At 32.7% G+C, this 27223-nt stretch overlaps 3 protein-coding genes and 2 long non-coding RNA genes across 19 annotated transcripts; 2 read left to right on the top strand and 3 right to left on the bottom strand.

The window, feature by feature from the left end:
* Positions 1-1213: 1213 nt before the first annotated feature.
* On the bottom strand, positions 1214-10247 carry LOC108202661 (uncharacterized). 8 transcript variants are annotated; one of them, XM_064085079.1, is made up of 7 exons: positions 9902-10217; positions 6095-6313; positions 5081-5134; positions 4939-5011; positions 3833-3873; positions 1574-1633; positions 1214-1476 (listed from the first exon to the last, which is right to left on the bottom strand). In XM_064085079.1, exons 2-7 carry the CDS (start codon positions 6158-6160, stop codon positions 1408-1410), a joined length of 363 nt encoding a protein of 120 aa, XP_063941149.1. In that variant the 5' UTR covers positions 6161-6313; positions 9902-10217; the 3' UTR covers positions 1214-1407. The 8 variants fall into 8 exon arrangements, with proteins under 8 accessions (XP_063941149.1, XP_063941151.1, XP_063941150.1 ...); XM_064085081.1 differs by having other exon boundaries at positions 6095-6294; XM_064085080.1 differs by having other exon boundaries at positions 6095-6239; positions 9902-10214.
* Positions 7694-8531, top strand: LOC135149387 (uncharacterized). The gene is made up of 2 exons (XR_010287857.1): positions 7694-8101; positions 8199-8531. It is a non-coding gene; the product is annotated as an uncharacterized LOC135149387 (long non-coding RNA).
* A 3057-nt stretch (positions 10248-13304) lies between the features above and the next one.
* LOC135146748 (probable UDP-arabinopyranose mutase 5) lies at positions 13305-14761 on the bottom strand. Its single transcript, XM_064085556.1, has 2 exons — positions 14687-14761; positions 13305-14616 (listed from the first exon to the last, which is right to left on the bottom strand). The coding sequence occupies exon 2, from the start codon at positions 14496-14498 to the stop codon at positions 13455-13457; it is 1044 nt and encodes a 347-aa protein (XP_063941626.1). The 5' UTR covers positions 14499-14616; positions 14687-14761; the 3' UTR covers positions 13305-13454.
* Positions 14762-17219: 2458 nt separating this feature from the next.
* On the bottom strand, positions 17220-26255 carry LOC135149732 (uncharacterized). Of its 8 annotated transcripts, none has more exons than XM_064085562.1 (7): positions 25909-26225; positions 22102-22320; positions 21088-21141; positions 20946-21018; positions 19839-19879; positions 17580-17639; positions 17220-17482 (listed from the first exon to the last, which is right to left on the bottom strand). In XM_064085562.1, exons 2-7 carry the CDS (start codon positions 22165-22167, stop codon positions 17414-17416), a joined length of 363 nt encoding a protein of 120 aa, XP_063941632.1. In that variant the 5' UTR covers positions 22168-22320; positions 25909-26225; the 3' UTR covers positions 17220-17413. The 8 variants fall into 8 exon arrangements, with proteins under 8 accessions (XP_063941632.1, XP_063941634.1, XP_063941633.1 ...); XM_064085564.1 differs by having other exon boundaries at positions 22102-22301; XM_064085563.1 differs by having other exon boundaries at positions 22102-22246; positions 25909-26222.
* LOC135149733 (uncharacterized) lies at positions 23701-24539 on the top strand. Its single transcript, XR_010287913.1, has 2 exons — positions 23701-24109; positions 24207-24539. It is a non-coding gene; the product is annotated as an uncharacterized LOC135149733 (long non-coding RNA).
* Positions 26256-27223: the final 968 nt, after the last annotated feature.

Below are 27223 nucleotides of genomic sequence, written 5' to 3'. Positions count from 1 at the left end.
TAAAGCCATGTGAACAATACAACATCGTACACATACAAGTATACAACACACACACACACACACACACACACACACACACACACACACACACACACATAATATATTCACTCTCTCCCCCAACTTATTACATACATGATACACTGATATACAAACATACACTTCTGCGAACAATAAACTCCTACGCAACATATATCATTGGGTATGAAGGTAATGACACCAGGGATGAACAACCGAATCCTCACAACCAGATGAAAAGATATGACAGATCTGGTATGTATTTTTGCGTTGTGTCCCATATTAAATTTTAATATGATCCTAATCGCTAGATATGCATCCAACGGCTCAGGATCAGTGTGTCCCGTCCCGAGCATACTGCTGCCAGGGACTGGACCCTTTTATTTCTTCCGCTCCGCCATATTTTATTTTAGATACGCCCAAATACGAATTATGCAGTAATTTTTTGTAACCAAAATTTTAACTTAAACTTTTTCCAGTTCAAATTCAAAACTTTTGGATTTTTAATATAGTAAATTCAATGTACTCATAGGAGTAAATTATTTTTTATGTTAGTCGAGTAAATATATTAACTATATATACTAATTTATTTTTTTTGTGTTTTGTACGGATTTGTTTAAATATATATTAATTTTAACAATTTGTCCTTGTATTTTGTAAAAAATTATCTACTATTTCGTTTTAATTTTAGCTATTCTTCATTTAAATAAAAATAATTCTTAGCTAAAATTTTAAAAATCTCAGTATATTATCTAAAATACTATAATTTATAACTTTTTATTTAGTAGTAGTAGCAGCATTCAAGAAAAAAATGTATAAAACTCCATAAAAATTAGTTTTCGAACACATATTTTGAGGTGTCTATTTGATATTTATTCAAGCAATATCATGTTGAATTTGATGACTAATTTGATATAAACACTTCACTCCAATGAGCACTTTGAGATTTAACCCAACAAATACTCACTTAAAACATTTCGAGTTATACTAATCTCAATAGACCAGCCCCGTAAATCTTTACATGAAGGCAAAGCTTTTGACCAAAAAATTAAATTGCCACACAGAATTATGATTTTGGGGCAGGAAGTCATTTACCCATATGATTCTATAAACAAAATAAACATAGGGTTATCAAACTGTTTTCTGACTCATTTTCCAATTTTGTGATTCTGAATCATTTTTAGAAAAACCAATCGAGTTAAACATCAACATCCTCTTCAAAATCTATTTATGATATCCTGTATTCGAGGGCTACTTCTATTAAGCTCAAGCAACCAGAAGAAACAAGTAAAAAGATGAGTCTCAAAATCACAAATACCCCCACAACATAAGAAAGGTAATTATAAAAGTGTAACTAGTCAATAACCCAAAGATGTAAAGAGGCCAGGAAAACTACTTTCCACATGCTTTAGTTGAATTAAGAAATCGCCTAGCAGCATCCAAACTCAATTCTTCATGAACCTACAAGAAGCAAAGGATATCAGTTACTATCTTTGTAAACTGTCTCACAAATTAAAAGAGTGACTACATAAACAATTAATATAGAATAATATCATACAAGTTTCTTATGAACATGTTGGAATTCCTTGCAAAATCGGTCAGCCTCTGCTGCACCAAGCTGTGAAACAAAAAAAATGATAATCATCAATGTCTCCAATGTCTTTAATATATGATGGCACAAAATAAAACTGGGAACTTGGAGAATTCCTTTATTCGAGTGTACAAAGCAGAATTTCGCAACATTTTATGTGGGCAACTAAAGAGAAAAACAATACTAATGTTTCCCGAACTAGAGTTTTCGAGCATGAAAATCCCAAATTGAAGATTAGGGATGCTTAATATGGATTCGGATTGGTCAAAGATATTGTCTACTGCTGATAAATCAAATGCACTTAATTATGACAAATTCATTGAACATAATCAATCAAAAGGATGTCACAGGATGTCAAAAACTTAGTCATCCAGAGACCTTTCTCTTGCTCTCTATAAAGAGGCATCTGGTTTAGCTTGAACTAGATTGGTGCAAGCATGAAAGGTGAAGTGCCCAACTTCAAGATACCAAATCCGACTAAAATTTGATACCCATCCCTGTGTCATGTCCTTCGGACACGAGTACCATACTTTTTAAGGTGTAAAGGAAACACAGGGGCTAGGGAAGCATCTGGATGCCTAGGCAGTAAGGCGCTCGCCTAGGCTTCTATTAGGCATTCAACTACATGCAAGCACATAGATTATAAATTAGGTACACATATTTTGTTTATATCTAAGAATAATTATGTTAATATATAACTAGTTTATTTGATTAAACTAAACAAATTTTATCATTTTTTCAATTTAAGACTGTTCTAATTTATATCATAGTTCGATTGTCATGTCACAATTTTACGATGTTACTACTTAAATTCATAAGCAAGTTCAAATTTCTCAAGAATCAAAAGACTATTGTCGACTATGTACTCTCCAGATGGACAATATGGTGTATAAGACTGAAAATGAAAATAACAACAAACTTTATCACAATCTCCTCTGAGCATCTAATAAAAATTGGTGGCAACACATACTATTCCAAATGCTTGGATTAAACAGTTCTGCTTAGATCTTATATAAGAAGACAGGACATGACCAATCATAAAGATAGTGTAGTAATAGGATCTTTGTGTTAGACACCCATTCAGCAAAGCATGTAGCCATCACACAACAATGCATCGACATAATGCTCGACACCTGCATGGTCAAGGCAGATGAAAACAGAGCTGCCAATCTAACATGATGGTATTTGCAACTTAAAGTCACCCCAGATGAAGGATACAAACTCTACCCTGACACTGTTATATATCAATGTAATAGGGTTAATTATCAAATTCATCACTCAAGTCGACAAAAGATATCAACTTCATCACTAATCTCCACGGGTTCTCACTTGACTCACTAAACTGATTTGACGGTATCAAAAACATCACTACCCTTAACTTAGCTAACGGAATCATAGATGAAGTGACAGCTGGACAATATAAATAGCAAAAAATGGTTGACGGAGCGACAACTAGCAGAATAGATGGAAGTTGTCCGGGAGGTTTGTACCAAACAAAGACATGGACAAATATTTATATTTTTTTTTCCAAAACTAATATATTTATCTTAACTATGTATTTGGAAATAAATGAGAAGAATGCAACAAAATATTTGAATACTTTCACATCTGAAAAAGTCCAGACATAATTTATCTAAGAAATAAATTATCTTAATAGTTAAGCCAAGTAAATTATCCACAAAATAAATTATCCAAAAGCAGTTAAGATAATTATCCACAAGAATTTATTTTGGATAAATATTGAACAAGAGAAATAGTTTAACTATATAGTTAAGCTAAGTAAATTATCCACAAAATAATTTATCCAAAATAATTTTAATCTCTTGTTCAAATATTGAAATATTTTGTTGCATTCTTCTCATTCATTTCCAAATACATAGTTAAGAAAAAAACATTAGTTTTGGAAAAAATACAAATACTTTTCCATGTCTTTGTTTGGTATAAATATCCTAGAAAAAATTACAACTAGCTAGCCATTTGCCATCTATTCTGCTAGTTGTTGGTCCGTCAACCATTTTTTGCCATATGTACTGCCCAGCTGTCACTCCGGTTTATGATTCCGTTAACTAATTTAACGGCAGTGATGTTTTTGATACCCCAAAATCAGTTTAGTGAGTCAAGTGAGATCCCGCGGAGATTAGTGATGAAGTTGATATCTTTTGTCGACTTGAGTGATGAATTTGATAATTAACCCCAATGTAATATGACAACAATAATCAAGCATACCTTTTTTGCAGCAGCCGACCTTAGCTTCTCCCAAAATCCATCTGAAACCATACATCAGAATGAGTATTTTGTGTTTACATTCAAAAACTAATATCTTGCATAACAATTTGTGCTATCTTCTGAACATGTAAAACATTTTCTGAAAAATGTAAGAATGCAACTACTTAATGAGATTCAACTGAAAAACTGAAAGTTATTCTAATAAGATTACATATCGTAGAATGACCGATGTCAATGATAAGATGGATTCATTATAATTAAATAAAAAAATGGTATTTGGTTGATTTACCTCATAAATAAATGTAAATGCATCTTTAAGAAGAAACTAAGATTTCGATAGCATTGTCAAAAGGTAAAGGGCACAACTGTGGCCAAAGTTTATAAGCAATAATAAAATGTGGGCTTCATTAAAAACTTTTCACCGATCACTAGACTAACATCCATAAGAGTCTTCATTTTTATAGTTGCCCTCCATAATCTGGTTGTTCGCCTTCTTAAACGTTGAACTAGATAAAGAAATTAATAAAAACCTGATGGTTTTGTGATTCATGGGCAAGAACAAAATGTGGGCAAGTTAAATACGACCTTGTATAGACTAAAGCAACTGCCTACACTATGGCATGAGAAGTTTCACAATCTTATGATGTCAGATGACTTCAGTGTTGATGGAAGTGAGAAATGCATGAATTATAAGTATAAAAATGGCATTTGCACTCTATCCACGTATATGTAGATGGTCTGATGATATTGACACAAATATATATCAACCAAAATAAATCATCACTGTTTGCCAAATTTGATAAAACAGATCCTGGAGAAGCTAGTGTAATCCTCAGTATTATAATCACAAGGATAAAAAAAAAAGGGACATTTTTAAGATCAGTCTTGACATGTTGAGAAAATCTTAAATAAATACAATTACTTTGACTATAAACCTTCTACAGTAATATTTATTTTTATTAGGTTCACATGCATACACTAATGTGTCTCCTAGTTGTGTAGTACTACTCTTCCATTTCCACACTTAAATTTGTTACATATAAATATCATTCATATATACATGTAAGCAATAACAGTGAAACCTATATACATATATCAATGCATACCATGTTCTTCAATTCCTTTAATATCAATATCCTTGTTTGACTCTGAATCCCAAGCATCCTGCCAGTCATCTACCTGATGAAGTTCCACTATTAGCATGCTAAGCTAGAAGGTAAGTACTAAGCACGAAGATACAAATGATACCTGCTCATTCTGGATGGAGCGGGAGGTTGCTTGTGTTGATGATTCCGAGTCAGCCTGAAATAATGAATTACAAGTTCAAACAAGGACAGCAGAAGATAGTATTGAACTCGTGCCCTATGTATATGACGGTTCAGTCAGATATAAATGTAAGGTGCTATACATTTGGGATATGACATGATAATACCATTAAGAATAGAGATAACAGAAAAATTGTGAAACCAAAATGTTCAAGATCTCCGAATGAAAAAACATGTCAGAAACACCAATTTGGATAATAAATAATTAAATCTTACTTTCAACATAGTAAGTTCCATCTACAATGACCTTAATAAACTGTGTTTAGTGGCTCTATATGACAAAACAAGTGTAGCCACAACACATTCTTAATCAACATCACTACCCGGTGCACCCTTATGTGCTTTTAACTTTTAGGTAGATGAGTGCATAATTCATATTCCAAAACTGAGTGATGACCATAACATCCAGTACTCCAAGTTTCAAATTTTGTTAAATTTATCAAACATGTAAATCCAATTCTTGTAGTCTACACACTTGTCTCTCTTCAGACATTCTAATAACAAAATTCAAGCACTTGGCCCGACATTACAATCTACAATCCAAATCTGGATCCAAAAAAGAACTTAGCATTCTCTCCATCCAAAATACTGCACAATTTGTTCCATTGGCAATATCACTATTAATCGCGGATAACAGCTTCTACTCTTTTCATTTAAAAAAAAAAATACGAGTTGGAAATGAAATTTTAATGACAAATTAGAGAAATTCGTATAATAACATATAATATCTTGAAACATATAATAACAGTGTTGAATTGAGTTGAATGAGAACTCTCAATTGCAGTAGTGTATGTATAACGATATGCTCTGCTTACTGAAATTACAAAACATCGCCAGAATACTCAACAATAATTAGGTGATGTATGTGTAAATTAATAAACAATTATTAAATTAAAATCGGAGAAACAAAAGCGTAGTAGGATAGAAGCAAGTTTACCCGATAGTTGCGAGATCTCACGATAGGAAAGAGTTCAAGTATTTGACGAAATTCATGTTTCTCCATACTCAACTCAATTCACCTCTGCCCCTCTGTTGATTGCAGCTTATTACTGCTCACCAGGTCATGCCACGGGTTTCGCTGTCTTTTAGAAAAAAGCCCCAAATAACAATATTATTGGGTTTAATCTCCCAAATAACCTGTTTTGAAAAAATGCCTCTAAATGACAAATAGAGACGCAAGGTAATTAGCGTTTTACTATTCAGGAAAAACGTTAATTCGTGTAGCGTTTTATATATTATTACAAATCAAAATGCTAGGCGAAGTAGCGTCTTTTATGTTTATATATAGTCCCTTTTAAACACCAACGACTAATCACTGTGGTTGTTTACATATATATTAGCTCTGCAATCACCAACGCCACTGCAATCAAGCTACTGATTCAATCATTTGAGCAAGATAATCATGGATTTTCAAGTAAGTTATGATAATCATGGATTTTCAAGCAAGACTATTCTGCTAGTTGTCGCTCCGTCAACCATTTTTTGCTATTTATATTGTCCAGCTGTCACTTCATCTATGATTCCGTTAGCTAAGTTAAGGGTAGTGATGTTTTTGATACCGTCAAATCAGTTTAGTGAGTCAAGTGAGAACCCGTGGAGATTAGTGATGAAGTTGATATCTTTTGTCGACTTGAGTGATGAATTTGATAATTAACCCTATTACATTGATATATAACAGTGTCAGGGTAGAGTTTGTATCCTTCATCTGGGGTGACTTTAAGTTGCAAATACCATCATGTTAGATTGGCAGCTCTGTTTTCATCTGCCTTGACCATGCAGGTGTCGAGCATTATGTCGATGCATTGTTGTGTGATGGCTACATGCTTTGCTGAATGGGTGTCTAACACAAAGATCCTATTACTACACTATCTTTATGATTGGTCATGTCCTGTCTTCTTATATAAGATCTAAGCAGAACTGTTTAATCCAAGCATTTGGAATAGTATGTGTTGCCACCAATTTTTATTAGATGCTCAGAGGAGATTGTGATAAAGTTTGTTGTTATTTTCATTTTCAGTCTTATACACCATATTGTCCATCTGGAGAGTACATAGTCGACAATAGTCTTTTGATTCTTGAGAAATTTGAACTTGCTTATGAATTTAAGTAGTAACATCGTAAAATTGTGACATGACAATCGAACTATGATATAAATTAGAACAGTCTTAAATTGAAAAAATGATAAAATTTGTTTAGTTTAATCAAATAAACTAGTTATATATTAACATAATTATTCTTAGATATAAACAAAATATGTGTACCTAATTTATAATCTATGTGCTTGCATGTAGTTGAATGCCTAATAGAAGCCTAGGCGAGCGCCTTACTGCCTAGGCATCCAGATGCTTCCCTAGCCCCTGTGTTTCCTTTACACCTTAAAAAGTATGGTACTCGTGTCCGAAGGACATGACACAGGGATGGGTATCAAATTTTAGTCGGATTTGGTATCTTGAAGTTGGGCACTTCACCTTTCATGCTTGCACCAATCTAGTTCAAGCTAAACCAGATGCCTCTTTATAGAGAGCAAGATAAAGGTCTCTGGATGACTAAGTTTTTGACATCCTGTGACATCCTTTTGATTGATTATGTTCAATGAATTTGTCATAATTAAGTGCATTTGATTTATCAGCAGTAGACAATATCTTTGACCAATCCGAATCCATATTAAGCATCCCTAATCTTCAATTTGGGATTTTCATGCTCGAAAACTCTAGTTCGGGAAACATTAGTATTGTTTTTCTCTTTAGTTGCCCACATAAAATGTTGCGAAATTCTGCTTTGTACACTCGAATAAAGGAATTCTCCAAGTTCCCAGTTTTATTTTGTGCCATCATATATTAAAGACATTGGAGACATTGATGATTATCATTTTTTTGTTTCACAGCTTGGTGCAGCAGAGGCTGACCGATTTTGCAAGGAATTCCAACATGTTCATAAGAAACTTGTATGATATTATTCTATATTAATTGTTTATGTAGTCACTCTTTTAATTTGTGAGACAGTTTACAAAGATAGTAACTGATATCCTTTGCTTCTTGTAGGTTCATGAAGAATTGAGTTTGGATGCTGCTAGGCGATTTCTTAATTCAACTAAAGCATGTGGAAAGTAGTTTTCCTGGCCTCTTTACATCTTTGGGTTATTGACTAGTTACACTTTTATAATTACCTTTCTTATGTTGTGGGGGTATTTGTGATTTTGAGACTCATCTTTTTACTTGTTTCTTCTGGTTGCTTGAGCTTAATAGAAGTAGCCCTCGAATACAGGATATCATAAATAGATTTTGAAGAGGATGTTGATGTTTAACTCGATTGGTTTTTCTAAAAATGATTCAGAATCACAAAATTGGAAAATGAGTCAGAAAACAGTTTGATAACCCTATGTTTATTTTGTTTATAGAATCATATGGGTAAATGACTTCCTGCCCCAAAATCATAATTCTGTGTGGCAATTTAATTTTTTGGTCAAAAGCTTTGCCTTCATGTAAAGATTTACGGGGCTGGTCTATTGAGATTAGTATAACTCGAAATGTTTTAAGTGAGTATTTGTTGGGTTAAATCTCAAAGTGCTCATTGGAGTGAAGTGTTTATATCAAATTAGTCATCAAATTCAACATGATATTGCTTGAATAAATATCAAATAGACACCTCAAAATATGTGTTCGAAAACTAATTTTTATGGAGTTTTATACATTTTTTTCTTGAATGCTGCTACTACTACTAAATAAAAAGTTATAAATTATAGTATTTTAGATAATATACTGAGATTTTTAAAATTTTAGCTAAGAATTATTTTTATTTAAATGAAGAATAGCTAAAATTAAAACGAAATAGTAGATAATTTTTTACAAAATACAAGGACAAATTGTTAAAATTAATATATATTTAAACAAATCCGTACAAAACACAAGTTATAAATTAGTATATATAGTTAATATATTTACTCGACTAACATAAAAAATAATTTACTCCTATGAGTACATTGAATTTACTATATTAAAAATCCAAAAGTTTTGAATTTGAACTGGAAAAAGTTTAAGTTAAAATTTTGGTTACAAAAAATTACTGCATAATTCGTATTTGGGCGTATCTAAAATAAAATATGGCGGAGCGGAAGAAATAAAAGGGTCCAGTCCCTGGCAGCAGTATGCTCGGGACGGGACACACTGATCCTGAGCCGTTGGATGCATATCTAGCGATTAGGATCATATTAAAATTTAATATGTCCAGCTTATATATAGACCATGTCCATCCCTCTGCTACATCTGTTATCTCCAGTCCGCTGATTCTTCAATAAAATATACAGCTTTTTACCTTTAGTTTCCTAGAACTGTGCAATTCGGCACTGACCTTATTTTCTTTCTCACTTTTCCTCCTCGAAAAGTGAAAATCAATTAACAATACATAATCATATAACCTTCATTACGGGCGAAGCTCAGATCTAAGTATCTAAACACTTATAGCACTCAGTAATTCAAATAAAAACCAGTTTATAAATCATATATCATCATAGACCTAAGCGAGACAACGACATTATATCAAAACAAAGCAAAAACTGAAATCTGAGATACAATTGAATCAAACACATACCTAAATATATACACAAAGGGGGAAAAGATTCAAAATAAGCGATGAAAGAGATTAATTTTGATATGAGAATCGAGAGAGAGAGAGAGAGAGAGAGAGAGAGAGAGAGGGAGAGAGAGAGGGAGAGAGAGAGAGAGAGAGAGAGAGAGAGAGAGAATACCAGGAAGAGGTCAATGAGAATGTGTTCAGGTAGAAAAGAGAGATCGGAGTAAGAGGCGAGATTAACGACAGCTGAGTCAACTGCTAGCGAAAGAAGCGATGGCGGAGTTCTCATTCATTCACAGCAATTCTTGTGTGCATCCTTATATCTTCCTCCTCGTATATCCTTTCGACTACTAGCATATATCCTTGTGTTGAATTGGTCACTATCACACCCTTTACTAATCTTATTCCGCAACTAACGTGTCGAGGTTTAGATTTCGGATTTGGGTTCGTAATTAAACAGGACCCTAAATGGTTGTTTTAAGTTTCCGGATTAGCGGATTTTTTTATCATTATTTTTTTTTTCCCATAGGAATATGCTGCCTTACCCTTTGGTGCTCACATAAGGATTAGCGAATTTTCTGGTTTATTATCATAGTTTAATGAATAAAATTTTAATTTTTTTTGACAATCAATAGGATTTTATTGAACATAAAACATAAGAACACATTCGGGACAAATCCCCAAACTAACAATTACAACCTGATTGTGAAACAAAAATCGAAAATAGCCGCTTTGTTTTCAGATTATTCTTGATCATAAACATGATTACAAAAGTTTCTCGAGCAATCCAGTTGACACCAACATCACTGAAAATAGTAGAATCACAATTGACCTGCGAACATAAAAAACCGATAATCGGCCAGTGTTCGTGTCCATCAGTTACTCATTCTTTAATTATTAACGTTTAAAATAAAATTATTCATTTATAAGATGTTAAAATAGCACACTTAAATCACAGTAATTAATGTGTAATGATCATAATATAATTATTCATCAGTTATTGTTTTGTTTTTAAAGATTTTAATTAATATATAAATCTTTAATCTTGGCCTTTAGATTGGTCTATTATCCAACGGTAGAGACATAGGTCTCTAATGACTCTAAATATAATTGTCCCCATAGAACCCAACTCTATATATATATATATATATATATATATATATATATATATATATATATAGTTAAGTTCTATGGAGTACACAAAACCATTGGAGTATTGGAGTACGAGTCATAATTTTTTTAGTTTGATCATAAATAATATCTTTGATTATCCAAATTTATATATAATCTATCGTTTATAAGTTGTTTTGCACATAATTGTCTATTAATCATTAATATCTTTCAACTTTAACAAGTTTTAAGATTATTGTTCTGCTCGTTAGTTATATTGCAGAACATAGAGTTCTGTAATTTATAAAAGTAATTATTCTACTTTTGATTACAATGTTTATGTTGCAGAACATAATGTACAAGTTGTCAAATGTTTACAAATATTATTGAACAAGAAAATTTAGTTTTAGATGAATAAATTACATTTTATCCAACTTTGTACTCCAATACTCCAATATTTTGTGTACTCCATAGAACTTAACTCTATATATATATATATATATATATATATATATATATATAGTGATACATATCAAGTCAGACAACAAATTGATGGTGGAAATAAAAAATTAAGTTGACTTTTAATTAATATTTAATATCTTATTTTAATTATTGAATATTTTAGACGACTTTGATTTAACTTGGTTGGGCTTCACTTTCAACTTTTATTGTGTATTACATCAGAACGAGTAAGAACATTGAACAATCTATCGTTATGCAAGGTAGTTTTTGCAATAATTACCACCGTTTCAGATTCAAAATTGGCTTCCCAAATTACCCGATACACCAATAAAATCATTATCAATTGATTAAAAATAAACAAATAGAGCACATCAAAACATATTAAACCACACCAACCAGAAGAGACACAAACCACTCCAAAAGAAAAGACATAAAACACCCAAAAGAATGGATGCAAGTATCAAAAATCTCACCCAAAAGATGAAGATTATTACAAAATTATTGAAGAGAAAAACAAAAAAACAAGAGAGGGGAAAATAAGATCTCTTCCAATGACAATTGTTATTTAGATTGAGTGTATGGAGGTAAGGATTAGAGTGGGGAGAAGAGGCGGCGGGTGAAAAAAAAATGGGAGAAAGAGAAGATCGACTCTCATCATTAGAGTGTTTTGCACTGCATTACATGTAAATTAAGGGTAGTTAAAGCATATCATTTTTTTAAATGACTTAGTATCGTTGGACAGCCATAATTATTTTTGCATGATGAATTCTTTTTTTATGAATTAAAATTTGAGTAAACAATATTGACCGAATGACTATATCCTCTTTTTAATATTTTAGCGTTTATAATATTTTTTTGTATATCGCAAATTGCTAGTATAAATAATAAATACATTTATCATCTATATGTATATGTTTTCCTAATATTAGTGTGTTTTTTGATGAAAAAAGATAATATTTATATTATATCTGTTTCCTGTGTGTTTCGGAGTAAATAATGTTCGAATTAAAAAGAGTTGCAGTGTTTGTATTCGAGCACAATACATTACTATTAAAAAGAGATATGTTGATCTGTCACTCATTATTTATACAATTCTATTTTTTTCAAAAATATAGAAATAACAATAATTTAAAAATGGTAAAAAATATCTAACTAAACTACAAATTATCGCTATATTAAATACAAACAATATTGATTTGTGTGTGTATATTTTCAAGTGGGCTTATTAACTGCTCCCTATATCTCATTCAATTTGGCACGTTTTTACAACATGCACCTTAATACTTCTATAATGTTTAGTTTTATAAATTATTTTCAAAAAAGTTTTTTTTCTAAATAATAAATTTGACATTTAAATTTTTATTCAGAAAAAACAATCTTAAAAATAAATATAGAGGTATATTTAATGGGAACATTAAATTGTGTTCATTTTTTTTTTTGAATAGTTCACAGAGCTTTTATATAATTTGTCAATCTCAACAAATTTTTGTTGTAATCCGTATAACTTAGATGTATACCAATTCTACGAATATTCAGTTGTCAAAGATATAACTTGGGTGTATACTTGGATGTATACCAATTCTACGAATGCTCAGTTGTCAAAGATATCTAGGGATTGTTTAGCTCGAACTTAAAATAAGTATTTTTTGCTTAAAGTAAAAAAATGAAATTTAAGTTACAAGCAAGTCAAGTGATTAAAGTGTTTGTGAAAGAAATAAAAATCATGAAACAAAAATTAGAATTCTCAGTTTTTTATATTACTTCTTGACTTTTTACACAAACGGTACAAATAAGTGTTTCTAATTTATAAATCCAGAAGTGGGCTTAAAAACTTCAACCAAACTCCACCTTAGTTTATATTCCATCCATATTACTGTTCACTGTACAGACTATCCTTCACTCTTCAGTAACAAGGCCCAAATATATAATTATAACAGCAACACAATGAAAATACAACGCAAGTTGATATCAACGAGATCTAGTGTCTCGTCATCAACAGAGGTCCCTCCGCAGTAACAATTTACCAATATTTATTAGATTTTATTTTCACTCGTCATTGTCTTTATAGTTAAAAGGGAACTCAAAATAAAAAACACAAGAGAAACAGGGCATTGCTGGGAGAAACAAGCTCTTACGCTGGCTTACTAATATGACACTTATGTTTTGACTACCTTCCAGAGTTTAACCCACTGCACCATAGCTTCTGCAGCCCGCTCAAAGACAGGATTCGATGGCCCAAGGGATTCTTTTACAGCTGCGGCCAACTCAATCACGCACTCTTCAGCTGTAACCGCTGCTTCTGAAAACCTCAGTGACTGAAAGAAAGGGACAATATCCTCCATGAGCTTTACCCCTTCCCACTCTTTTTTCAGACTTGCAACAGCATCGCCTCTTTCGTTTCTCCACACGTAAGGAAGACCAGTTTTCACTCCTATCCCCATGTGGTCACTTACTACTTTTACACACATTCCACACCATAAATCTTCTACTGTTTCCCACCTCACTTTCCCTTCCTGTTCCAACTTTAATGCCGGCAACAGAGCAGGTCCCACCAACTCACGATTGAATCCTATATTAATTCCACTTACAGGCATCATAGCCTTCACAGGTACAGTAAGAACAGCATCAACATATCGTGAATTTCTTTCAGTTGGCTTGAGGGCTTGAGTAGGTGCATCATAGTCCGCTAAGTTCAGCCACAGACCACATGACAGAGCACACGTCACCCCAGAACGCAAGCTAAACGGGTAACCACGAACAAAGTCTGCTCCTTTACGGTAAGGGTCATAAAGTGTATTGAAAAAGAAAGGAGTGGCTGGAGTTTCCAGGTTCTGGACATGCTGAGAAACAGCATCTATTAAGTTGCCCATGTCATCTTTTGCAGGAACACAATCATCATCAATTGAAACTATAAATTTTCTTTTAGAGACCAGATAGCCAAAATAACGACAAGAGTAACCACTAAAGAGAAGGGATGTGGAAGTAGAACCGGCAATTTTGTCTATATCTGCTTTTGTATAGACATGGACATTAAAGCCTTCCGGTATCTTCAGTTCCTCCTTGAGATCAGGATCTTTGACAATAATCAGGTGGAAGCGGGAGAAGACAGGTCTCCATTCCTCCATAAAATATGTTAGGTCTGGGTTTAGTGCACCAATCACAATATCAACCTCATTCTCGTTGATCATTACTTTAGACATTTGCGAGATATTTCAATTAATGTAAGAAACCTAGGTAGTCCTAAATACAGCAACAATCTGGAATCTGCACTCTTGCAATACTAGAATGAAATTGACAATCAGAATCTTTCAGAGCATCCTGTGGAAAGAATTATAAATTAGCTCTTTCAACTGAATTGGGATATAATTTGGTATTCAAATTTACTTACTAGTGGGAAGAACAGGATTCAGAACATGCTTAATATTTAGCGCTTGGATGAGTGAATGTACTTCTTCTTTACCAGTTGAAATAAAAAGCTTGAGAATCTTCTCAGTCAGTTTTCCAGCTCTTAAAGTCCTCTGTCAAACAGATACATAATCAATGAAGCCAGCAAAAGAAAAGGATGCTAATGTTACAAAGCATTATTCAGCTAAACTCAATATTGATGCAATTAACTCAGCAAACATCTAGTTTCTCATATAGGCTTAAACCCGGTACATAACATATATACACTGACATATTTTTTTTATTTGTGTTGAGGATTAATATATATGCACTACAACTAAAAAGAAATAATGCCATGGTGTTAAAAAAAGATGAAGTCACAACTTAAAGCAGGAGCTCATAACCAATTCTGTCTCCTTCCAGATAACTAATACGAGAACTAGAAAATCCATGCCCATGCTGTGTGGTGTCACCTGATATTGTGGTGAAATTTTAGTAAAGGCATAATTTCCTGCCAGATTGTATCACTCTGCCAAGGTGGCACACATGACACAACGTCTATATAGTAAACATTTAAATGAACTTTATTGGTTTGACCAGGCCAACAAAAATGAGTTTCCAAAATACATGTGTGTAACTTTGCAACCGCAGAAGTCAACTGTATAGTCTGAACAAGAAGCTTCACAACTATTCTCTCTCATCATCAATTTCATCTTCTACAAAAGACTTTATACAGTGTTGGGAGCTATTCGGCAAGTTTCAACCCCATAGTTAATAACAGAACTGCCCCTTTCACACACTTTTTAATCAGCACTTCCCCTTCCACCAGTGATATGAGATGATCCAACCACCTCCCTTTACACATCGTGGTCAGCAGCTGCCAAGAACCACCCTGACCATGTGAGAGGGCTCTCCCCAACCCACCAGTAACCTATAGGAAATTGTTGTAACTGTTGGGGTGTTATATCTGTTCTTCCCTCCTGTCTATTTCGTTGTCCTTTTCTAAGTTGCTCAAACTCCGGTGAGGAGTGGACATGACACATACCCGAGTGTCGTACTCTGTGCTCTGTGTTAATATTTTTATTGTGTTAAATAAGTTTTTCATTTAATATGTTGAATAAGTTCTTGACAGCCAAGCCCGTCAAAAAGCTAATTAAAAATTGGCCTAAAGAGATATGTTTTAATGAAAAAGTTTAAACATGTTTTAATCATAATAAAAAGACCCATTAAAGTATGTTATAAATTAAAAAAGCCCGTAGACCCAAATACCGACCGATAAAACCTTAAATATTTTAGCTTTAATAGTATATTACTCAGAGTTTAAACTGGAAATAAAGCCATGTGAACAATACAACATCGTACACATACAAGTATACAACACACACACACACACACACACACACACACACACACACACACATAATATATTCACTCTCTCCCCCAACTTATTACATACATGATACACTGATATACAAACATACACTTCTGCGAACAATAAACTCCTACGCAACATATATCATTGGGTATGAAGGTAATGACACCAGGGATGAACAACCGAATCCTCACAACCAGATGAAAAGATATGACAGATCTGGTATGTATTTTTGCGTTGTGTCCCATATTAAATTTTAATATGATCCTAATCGCTAGATATGCATCCAACGGCTCAGGATCAGTGTGTCCCGTCCCGAGCATACTGCTGCCAGGGACTGGACCCTTTTATTTCTTCCGCTCCGCCATATTTTATTTTAGATACGCCCAAATACGAATTATGCAGTAATTTTTTGTAACCAAAATTTTAACTTAAACTTTTTCCAGTTCAAATTCAAAACTTTTGGATTTTTAATATAGTAAATTCAATGTACTCATAGGAGTAAATTATTTTTTATGTTAGTCGAGTAAATATATTAACTATATATACTAATTTATTTTTTTTGTGTTTTGTACGGATTTGTTTAAATATATATTAATTTTAACAATTTGTCCTTGTATTTTGTAAAAAATTATCTACTATTTCGTTTTAATTTTAGCTATTCTTCATTTAAATAAAAATAATTCTTAGCTAAAATTTTAAAAATCTCAGTATATTATCTAAAATACTATAATTTATAACTTTTTATTTAGTAGTAGTAGCAGCATTCAAGAAAAAAATGTATAAAACTCCATAAAAATTAGTTTTCGAACACATATTTTGAGGTGTCTATTTGATATTTATTCAAGCAATATCATGTTGAATTTGATGACTAATTTGATATAAACACTTCACTCCAATGAGCACTTTGAGATTTAACCCAACAAATACTCACTTAAAACATTTCGAGTTATACTAATCTCAATAGACCAGCCCCGTAAATCTTTACATGAAGGCAAAGCTTTTGACCAAAAAATTAAATTGCCACACAGAATTATGATTTTGGGGCAGGAAGTCATTTACCCATATGATTCTATAAACAAAATAAACATAGGGTTATCAAACTGTTTTCTGACTCATTTTCCAATTTTGTGATTCTGAATCATTTTTAGAAAAACCAATCGAGTTAAACATCAACATCCTCTTCAAAATCTATTTATGATATCCTGTATTCGAGGGCTACTTCTATTAAGCTCAAGCAACCAGAAGAAACAAGTAAAAAGATGAGTCTCAAAATCACAAATACCCCCACAACATAAGAAAGGTAATTATAAAAGTGTAACTAGTCAATAACCCAAAGATGTAAAGAGGCCAGGAAAACTACTTTCCACATGCTTTAGTTGAATTAAGAAATCGCCTAGCAGCATCCAAACTCAATTCTTCATGAACCTACAAGAAGCAAAGGATATCAGTTACTATCTTTGTAAACTGTCTCACAAATTAAAAGAGTGACTACATAAACAATTAATATAGAATAATATCATACAAGTTTCTTATGAACATGTTGGAATTCCTTGCAAAATCGGTCAGCCTCTGCTGCACCAAGCTGTGAAACAAAAAAAATGATAATCATCAATGTCTCCAATGTCTTTAATATATGATGGCACAAAATAAAACTGGGAACTTGGAGAATTCCTTTATTCGAGTGTACAAAGCAGAATTTCGCAACATTTTATGTGGGCAACTAAAGAGAAAAACAATACTAATGTTTCCCGAACTAGAGTTTTCGAGCATGAAAATCCCAAATTGAAGATTAGGGATGCTTAATATGGATTCGGATTGGTCAAAGATATTGTCTACTGCTGATAAATCAAATGCACTTAATTATGACAAATTCATTGAACATAATCAATCAAAAGGATGTCACAGGATGTCAAAAACTTAGTCATCCAGAGACCTTTCTCTTGCTCTCTATAAAGAGGCATCTGGTTTAGCTTGAACTAGATTGGTGCAAGCATGAAAGGTGAAGTGCCCAACTTCAAGATACCAAATCCGACTAAAATTTGATACCCATCCCTGTGTCATGTCCTTCGGACACGAGTACCATACTTTTTAAGGTGTAAAGGAAACACAGGGGCTAGGGAAGCATCTGGATGCCTAGGCAGTAAGGCGCTCGCCTAGGCTTCTATTAGGCATTCAACTACATGCAAGCACATAGATTATAAATTAGGTACACATATTTTGTTTATATCTAAGAATAATTATGTTAATATATAACTAGTTTATTTGATTAAACTAAACAAATTTTATCATTTTTTCAATTTAAGACTGTTCTAATTTATATCATAGTTCGATTGTCATGTCACAATTTTACGATGTTACTACTTAAATTCATAAGCAAGTTCAAATTTCTCAAGAATCAAAAGACTATTGTCGACTATGTACTCTCCAGATGGACAATATGGTGTATAAGACTGAAAATGAAAATAACAACAAACTTTATCACAATCTCCTCTGAGCATCTAATAAAAATTGGTGGCAACACATACTATTCCAAATGCTTGGATTAAACAGTTCTGCTTAGATCTTATATAAGAAGACAGGACATGACCAATCATAAAGATAGTGTAGTAATAGGATCTTTGTGTTAGACACCCATTCAGCAAAGCATGTAGCCATCACACAACAATGCATCGACATAATGCTCGACACCTGCATGGTCAAGGCAGATGAAAACAGAGCTGCCAATCTAACATGATGGTATTTGCAACTTAAAGTCACCCCAGATGAAGGATACAAACTCTACCCTGACACTGTTATATATCAATGTAATAGGGTTAATTATCAAATTCATCACTCAAGTCGACAAAAGATATCAACTTCATCACTAATCTCCACGGGTTCTCACTTGACTCACTAAACTGATTTGACGGTATCAAAAACATCACTACCCTTAACTTAGCTAACGGAATCATAGATGAAGTGACAGCTGGACAATATAAATAGCAAAAAATGGTTGACGGAGCGACAACTAGCAGAATAGATGGAAGTTGTCCGGGAGGTTTGTACCAAACAAAGACATGGACAAATATTTATATTTTTTTTTCCAAAACTAATATATTTATCTTAACTATGTATTTGGAAATAAATGAGAAGAATGCAACAAAATATTTGAATACTTTCACATCTGAAAAAGTCCAGACATAATTTATCTAAGAAATAAATTATCTTAATAGTTAAGCCAAGTAAATTATCCACAAAATAAATTATCCAAAAGCAGTTAAGATAATTATCCACAAGAATTTATTTTGGATAAATATTGAACAAGAGAAATAGTTTAACTATATAGTTAAGCTAAGTAAATTATCCACAAAATAATTTATCCAAAATAATTTTAATCTCTTGTTCAAATATTGAAATATTTTGTTGCATTCTTCTCATTCATTTCCAAATACATAGTTAAGAAAAAAACATTAGTTTTGGAAAAAATACAAATACTTTTCCATGTCTTTGTTTGGTATAAATATCCTAGAAAAAATTACAACTAGCTAGCCATTTGCCATCTATTCTGCTAGTTGTTGGTCCGTCAACCATTTTTTGCCATATGTACTGCCCAGCTGTCACTCCGGTTTATGATTCCGTTAACTAATTTAACGGCAGTGATGTTTTTGATACCCCAAAATCAGTTTAGTGAGTCAAGTGAGATCCCGCGGAGATTAGTGATGAAGTTGATATCTTTTGTCGACTTGAGTGATGAATTTGATAATTAACCCCAATGTAATATGACAACAATAATCAAGCATACCTTTTTTGCAGCAGCCGACCTTAGCTTCTCCCAAAATCCATCTGAAACCATACATCAGAATGAGTATTTTGTGTTTACATTCAAAAACTAATATCTTGCATAACAATTTGTGCTATCTTCTGAACATGTAAAACATTTTCTGAAAAATGTAAGAATGCAACTACTTAATGAGATTCAACTGAAAAACTGAAAGTTATTCTAATAAGATTACATATCGTAGAATGACCGATGTCAATGATAAGATGGATTCATTATAATTAAATAAAAAAAATGGTATTTGGTTGATTTACCTCATAAATAAATGTAAATGCATCTTTAAGAAGAAACTAAGATTTCGATAGCATTGTCAAAAGGTAAAGGGCACAACTGTGGCCAAAGTTTATAAGCAATAATAAAATGTGGGCTTCATTAAAAACTTTTCACCGATCACTAGACTAACATCCATAAGAGTCTTCATTTTTATAGTTGCCCTCCATAATCTGGTTGTTCGCCTTCTTAAACGTTGAACTAGATAAAGAAATTAATAAAAACCTGATGGTTTTGTGATTCATGGGCAAGAACAAAATGTGGGCAAGTTAAATACGACCTTGTATAGACTAAAGCAACTGCCTACACTATGGCATGAGAAGTTTCACAATCTTATGATGTCAGATGACTTCAGTGTTGATGGAAGTGAGAAATGCATGAATTATAAGTATAAAAATGGCATTTGCACTCTATCCACGTATATGTAGATGGTCTGATGATATTGACACAAATATATATCAACCAAAATAAATCATCACTGTTTGCCAAATTTGATAAAACAGATCCTGGAGAAGCTAGTGTAATCCTCAGTATTATAATCACAAGGATAAAAAAAAAAGGGACATTTTTAAGATCAGTCTTGACATGTTGAGAAAATCTTAAATAAATACAATTACTTTGACTATAAACCTTCTACAGTAATATTTATTTTTATTAGGTTCACATGCATACACTAATGTGTCTCCTAGTTGTGTAGTACTACTCTTCCATTTCCACACTTAAATTTGTTACATATAAATATCATTCATATATACATGTAAGCAATAACAGTGAAACCTATATACATATATCAATGCATACCATGTTCTTCAATTCCTTTAATATCAATATCCTTGTTTGACTCTGAATCCCAAGCATCCTGCCAGTCATCTACCTGATGAAGTTCCACTATTAGCATGCTAAGCTAGAAGGTAAGTACTAAGCACGAAGATACAAATGATACCTGCTCATTCTGGATGGAGCGGGAGGTTGCTTGTGTTGATGATTCCGAGTCAGCCTGAAATAATGAATTACAAGTTCAAACAAGGACAGCAGAAGATAGTATTGAACTCGTGCCCTATGTATATGACGGTTCAGTCAGATATAAATGTAAGGTGCTATACATTTGGGATATGACATGATAATACCATTAAGAATAGAGATAACAGAAAAATTGTGAAACCAAAATGTTCAAGATCTCCGAATGAAAAAACATGTCAGAAACACCAATTTGGATAATAAATAATTAAATCTTACTTTCAACATAGTAAGTTCCATCTACAATGACCTTAATAAACTGTGTTTAGTGGCTCTATATGACAAAACAAGTGTAGCCACAACACATTCTTAATCAACATCACTACCCGGTGCACCCTTATGTGCTTTTAACTTTTAGGTAGATGAGTGCATAATTCATATTCCAAAACTGAGTGATGACCATAACATCCAGTACTCCAAGTTTCAAATTTTGTTAAATTTATCAAACATGTAAATCCAATTCTTGTAGTCTACACACTTGTCTCTCTTCAGACATTCTAATAACAAAATTCAAGCACTTGGCCCGACATTACAATCTACAATCCAAATCTGGATCCAAAAAAGAACTTAGCATTCTCTCCATCCAAAATACTGCACAATTTGTTCCATTGGCAATATCACTATTAATCGCGGATAACAGCTTCTACTCTTTTCATTTAAAAAAAAAAATACGAGTTGGAAATGAAATTTTAATGACAAATTAGAGAAATTCGTATAATAACATATAATATCTTGAAACATATAATAACAGTGTTGAATTGAGTTGAATGAGAACTCTCAATTGCAGTAGTGTATGTATAACGATATGCTCTGCTTACTGAAATTACAAAACATCGCCAGAATACTCAACAATAATTAGGTGATGTATGTGTAAATTAATAAACAATTATTAAATTAAAATCGGAGAAACAAAAGCGTAGTAGGATAGAAGCAAGTTTACCCGATAGTTGCGAGATCTCACGATAGGAAAGAGTTCAAGTATTTGACGAAATTCATGTTTCTCCATACTCAACTCAATTCACCTCTGCCCCTCTGTTGATTGCAGCTTATTACTGCTCACCAGGTCATGCCACGGGTTTCGCTGTCTTTTAGAAAAAAGCCCCAAATAACAATATTATTGGGTTTAATCTCCCAAATAACCTGTTTTGAAAAAATGCCTCTAAATGACAAATAGAGACGCAAGGTAATTAGCGTTTTACTATTCAGGAAAAACGTTAATTCGTGTAGCGTTTTATATATTATTACAAATCAAAATGCTAGGCGAAGTAGCGTCTTTTATGTTTATATATAGTCCCTTTTAAACACCAACGACTAATCACTGTGGTTGTTTACATATATATTAGCTCTGCAATCACCAACGCCACTGCAATCAAGCTACTGATTCAATCATTTGAGCAAGATAATCATGGATTTTCAAGTAAGTTATGATAATCATGGATTTTCAAGCAAGACTATTCTGCTAGTTGTCGCTCCGTCAACCATTTTTTGCTATTTATATTGTCCAGCTGTCACTTCATCTATGATTCCGTTAGCTAAGTTAAGGGTAGTGATGTTTTTGATACCGTCAAATCAGTTTAGTGAGTCAAGTGAGAACCCGTGGAGATTAGTGATGAAGTTGATATCTTTTGTCGACTTGAGTGATGAATTTGATAATTAACCCTATTACATTGATATATAACAGTGTCAGGGTAGAGTTTGTATCCTTCATCTGGGGTGACTTTAAGTTGCAAATACCATCATGTTAGATTGGCAGCTCTGTTTTCATCTGCCTTGACCATGCAGGTGTCGAGCATTATGTCGATGCATTGTTGTGTGATGGCTACATGCTTTGCTGAATGGGTGTCTAACACAAAGATCCTATTACTACACTATCTTTATGATTGGTCATGTCCTGTCTTCTTATATAAGATCTAAGCAGAACTGTTTAATCCAAGCATTTGGAATAGTATGTGTTGCCACCAATTTTTATTAGATGCTCAGAGGAGATTGTGATAAAGTTTGTTGTTATTTTCATTTTCAGTCTTATACACCATATTGTCCATCTGGAGAGTACATAGTCGACAATAGTCTTTTGATTCTTGAGAAATTTGAACTTGCTTATGAATTTAAGTAGTAACATCGTAAAATTGTGACATGACAATCGAACTATGATATAAATTAGAACAGTCTTAAATTGAAAAAATGATAAAATTTGTTTAGTTTAATCAAATAAACTAGTTATATATTAACATAATTATTCTTAGATATAAACAAAATATGTGTACCTAATTTATAATCTATGTGCTTGCATGTAGTTGAATGCCTAATAGAAGCCTAGGCGAGCGCCTTACTGCCTAGGCATCCAGATGCTTCCCTAGCCCCTGTGTTTCCTTTACACCTTAAAAAGTATGGTACTCGTGTCCGAAGGACATGACACAGGGATGGGTATCAAATTTTAGTCGGATTTGGTATCTTGAAGTTGGGCACTTCACCTTTCATGCTTGCACCAATCTAGTTCAAGCTAAACCAGATGCCTCTTTATAGAGAGCAAGATAAAGGTCTCTGGATGACTAAGTTTTTGACATCCTGTGACATCCTTTTGATTGATTATGTTCAATGAATTTGTCATAATTAAGTGCATTTGATTTATCAGCAGTAGACAATATCTTTGACCAATCCGAATCCATATTAAGCATCCCTAATCTTCAATTTGGGATTTTCATGCTCGAAAACTCTAGTTCGGGAAACATTAGTATTGTTTTTCTCTTTAGTTGCCCACATAAAATGTTGCGAAATTCTGCTTTGTACACTCGAATAAAGGAATTCTCCAAGTTCCCAGTTTTATTTTGTGCCATCATATATTAAAGACATTGGAGACATTGATGATTATCATTTTTTTTGTTTCACAGCTTGGTGCAGCAGAGGCTGACCGATTTTGCAAGGAATTCCAACATGTTCATAAGAAACTTGTATGATATTATTCTATATTAATTGTTTATGTAGTCACTCTTTTAATTTGTGAGACAGTTTACAAAGATAGTAACTGATATCCTTTGCTTCTTGTAGGTTCATGAAGAATTGAGTTTGGATGCTGCTAGGCGATTTCTTAATTCAACTAAAGCATGTGGAAAGTAGTTTTCCTGGCCTCTTTACATCTTTGGGTTATTGACTAGTTACACTTTTATAATTACCTTTCTTATGTTGTGGGGGTATTTGTGATTTTGAGACTCATCTTTTTACTTGTTTCTTCTGGTTGCTTGAGCTTAATAGAAGTAGCCCTCGAATACAGGATATCATAAATAGATTTTGAAGAGGATGTTGATGTTTAACTCGATTGGTTTTTCTAAAAATGATTCAGAATCACAAAATTGGAAAATGAGTCAGAAAACAGTTTGATAACCCTATGTTTATTTTGTTTATAGAATCATATGGGTAAATGACTTCCTGCCCCAAAATCATAATTCTGTGTGGCAATTTAATTTTTTGGTCAAAAGCTTTGCCTTCATGTAAAGATTTACGGGGCTGGTCTATTGAGATTAGTATAACTCGAAATGTTTTAAGTGAGTATTTGTTGGGTTAAATCTCAAAGTGCTCATTGGAGTGAAGTGTTTATATCAAATTAGTCATCAAATTCAACATGATATTGCTTGAATAAATATCAAATAGACACCTCAAAATATGTGTTCGAAAACTAATTTTTATGGAGTTTTATACATTTTTTTCTTGAATGCTGCTACTACTACTAAATAAAAAGTTATAAATTATAGTATTTTAGATAATATACTGAGATTTTTAAAATTTTAGCTAAGAATTATTTTTATTTAAATGAAGAATAGCTAAAATTAAAACGAAATAGTAGATAATTTTTTACAAAATACAAGGACAAATTGTTAAAATTAATATATATTTAAACAAATCCGTACAAAACACAAGTTATAAATTAGTATATATAGTTAATATATTTACTCGACTAACATAAAAAATAATTTACTCCTATGAGTACATTGAATTTACTATATTAAAAATCCAAAAGTTTTGAATTTGAACTGGAAAAAGTTTAAGTTAAAATTTTGGTTACAAAAAATTACTGCATAATTCGTATTTGGGCGTATCTAAAATAAAATATGGCGGAGCGGAAGAAATAAAAGGGTCCAGTCCCTGGCAGCAGTATGCTCGGGACGGGACACACTGATCCTGAGCCGTTGGATGCATATCTAGCGATTAGGATCATATTAAAATTTAATATGTCCAGCTTATATATAGACCATGTCCATCCCTCTGCTACATCTGTTATCTCCAGTCCGCTGATTCTTCAATAAAATATACAGCTTTTACCTTTAGTTTCCTAGAACTGTGCAATTCGGCACTGACCTTATTTTCTTTCTCACTTTTCCTCCTCGAAAAGTGAAAATCAATTAACAATACATAATCATATAACCTTCATTACGGGCGAAGCTCAGATCTAAGTATCTAAACACTTATAGCACTCAGTAATTCAAATAAAAACCAGTTTATAAATCATATATCATCATAGACCTAAGCGAGACAACGACATTATATCAAAACAAAGCAAAAACTGAAATCTGAGATACAATTGAATCAAACACATACCTAAATATATACACAAAGGGGGAAAAGATTCAAAATAAGCGATGAAAGAGATTAATTTTGATATGAGAATCGAGAGAGAGAGAGAGAGAGAGAGAGAGAGAGGGAGAGAGAGAGGGAGAGAGAGAGAGAGAGAGAGAGAGAGAGAGAGAGAGAATACCAGGAAGAGGTCAATGAGAATGTGTTCAGGTAGAAAAGAGAGATCGGAGTAAGAGGCGAGATTAACGACAGCTGAGTCAACTGCTAGCGAAAGAAGCGATGGCGGAGTTCTCATTCATTCACAGCAATTCTTGTGTGCATCCTTATATCTTCCTCCTCGTATATCCTTTCGACTACTAGCATATATCCTTGTGTTGAATTGGTCACTATCACACCCTTTACTAATCTTATTCCGCAACTAACGTGTCGAGGTTTAGATTTCGGATTTGGGTTCGTAATTAAACAGGACCCTAAATGGTTGTTTTAAGTTTCCGGATTAGCGGATTTTTTTATCATTATTTTTTTTTTCCCATAGGAATATGCTGCCTTACCCTTTGGTGCTCACATAAGGATTAGCGAATTTTCTGGTTTATTATCATAGTTTAATGAATAAAATTTTAATTTTTTTTGACAATCAATAGGATTTTATTGAACATAAAACATAAGAACACATTCGGGACAAATCCCCAAACTAACAATTACAACCTGATTGTGAAACAAAAATCGAAAATAGCCGCTTTGTTTTCAGATTATTCTTGATCATAAACATGATTACAAAAGTTTCTCGAGCAATCCAGTTGACACCAACATCACTGAAAATAGTAGAATCACAATTGACCTGCGAACATAAAAAACCGATAATCGGCCAGTGTTCGTGTCCATCAGTTACTCATTCTTTAATTATTAACGTTTAAAATAAAATTATTCATTTATAAGATGTTAAAATAGCACACTTAAATCACAGTAATTAATGTGTAATGATCATAATATAATTTAGTTATGTTGATTTAGGAAATCTCAAATTATTTTGTGATTTTGTCGTAAAAAAATAAATGGATAATTTTTTATAAATGATTAAATAAAAAGAGGTATGAACGGTTATGCGGATAAAATGATACATATATTTGCTTTATAATGACTTAAATGAACACGTAATGAGATGGTTGGAATTGACGTATTGGGTGGCCCCTTTGATATAAACCTCAATGTTTATTGTATTCAATTGGGATTAATTGACAAAATAAACACTCAAACACAAATCTTATTTGCAAGTAGGTAGGTCATAGAACTTAAAATGCAAGCAATGCAATAGCTTGCAGTGAAATCACTAAATTATTTAAAACTTTCAATCATGTTTTACCTTTAAAAATCGTTTAATCAGGTCACGGGTGAGAACCTGAATCAAATCGCCAAAAGGCAAAAGTGAGAAAAGAGCATGGTAAGAAAGAATACAAATACATATCATAGAGATTAAATCGGGTTGCTAAATGCATATG

The sequence above is a fragment of the Daucus carota genome, chromosome 9 (genome assembly GCF_001625215.2).
Source record: "Daucus carota subsp. sativus chromosome 9, DH1 v3.0, whole genome shotgun sequence".
NCBI lineage: Eukaryota > Viridiplantae > Streptophyta > Magnoliopsida > Apiales > Apiaceae > Daucus > Daucus carota.
The sequence above is the reverse complement of the archived record's forward strand: the minus strand, read 5'-3'. Positions and strand labels throughout refer to the sequence as shown.

What these genes read in the sequence shown, in the direction of transcription:
- LOC135149732 (XM_064085557.1), bottom strand. Translation starts at nt 26,022, where the DNA reads ATGAGAACTCCGCCATCGCTTCTTTCGCTAGCAGTTGACTCAGCTGTC. An exon ending in GCTCCATCCAGAATGAGCAG is followed by an intron (nt 21,019 to 21,087) that starts GTATCATTTGTA and finishes GAACTTCATCAG; the next exon opens with GTAGATGACTGGCAGGATGC. An exon ending in TAAAGGAATTGAAGAACATG is followed by an intron (nt 19,880 to 20,945) that starts GTATGCATTGAT and finishes GTATGGTTTCAG; the next exon opens with ATGGATTTTGGGAGAAGCTA.
- LOC108202661 (XM_064085074.1), bottom strand. Translation starts at nt 10,015, where the DNA reads ATGAGAACTCCGCCATCGCTTCTTTCGCTAGCAGTTGACTCAGCTGTC. An exon ending in GCTCCATCCAGAATGAGCAG is followed by an intron (nt 5,012 to 5,080) that starts GTATCATTTGTA and finishes GAACTTCATCAG; the next exon opens with GTAGATGACTGGCAGGATGC. An exon ending in TAAAGGAATTGAAGAACATG is followed by an intron (nt 3,874 to 4,938) that starts GTATGCATTGAT and finishes GTATGGTTTCAG; the next exon opens with ATGGATTTTGGGAGAAGCTA.
- LOC135146748 (XM_064085556.1), bottom strand. Translation starts at nt 14,498, where the DNA reads ATGTCTAAAGTAATGATCAACGAGAATGAGGTTGATATTGTGATTGGT.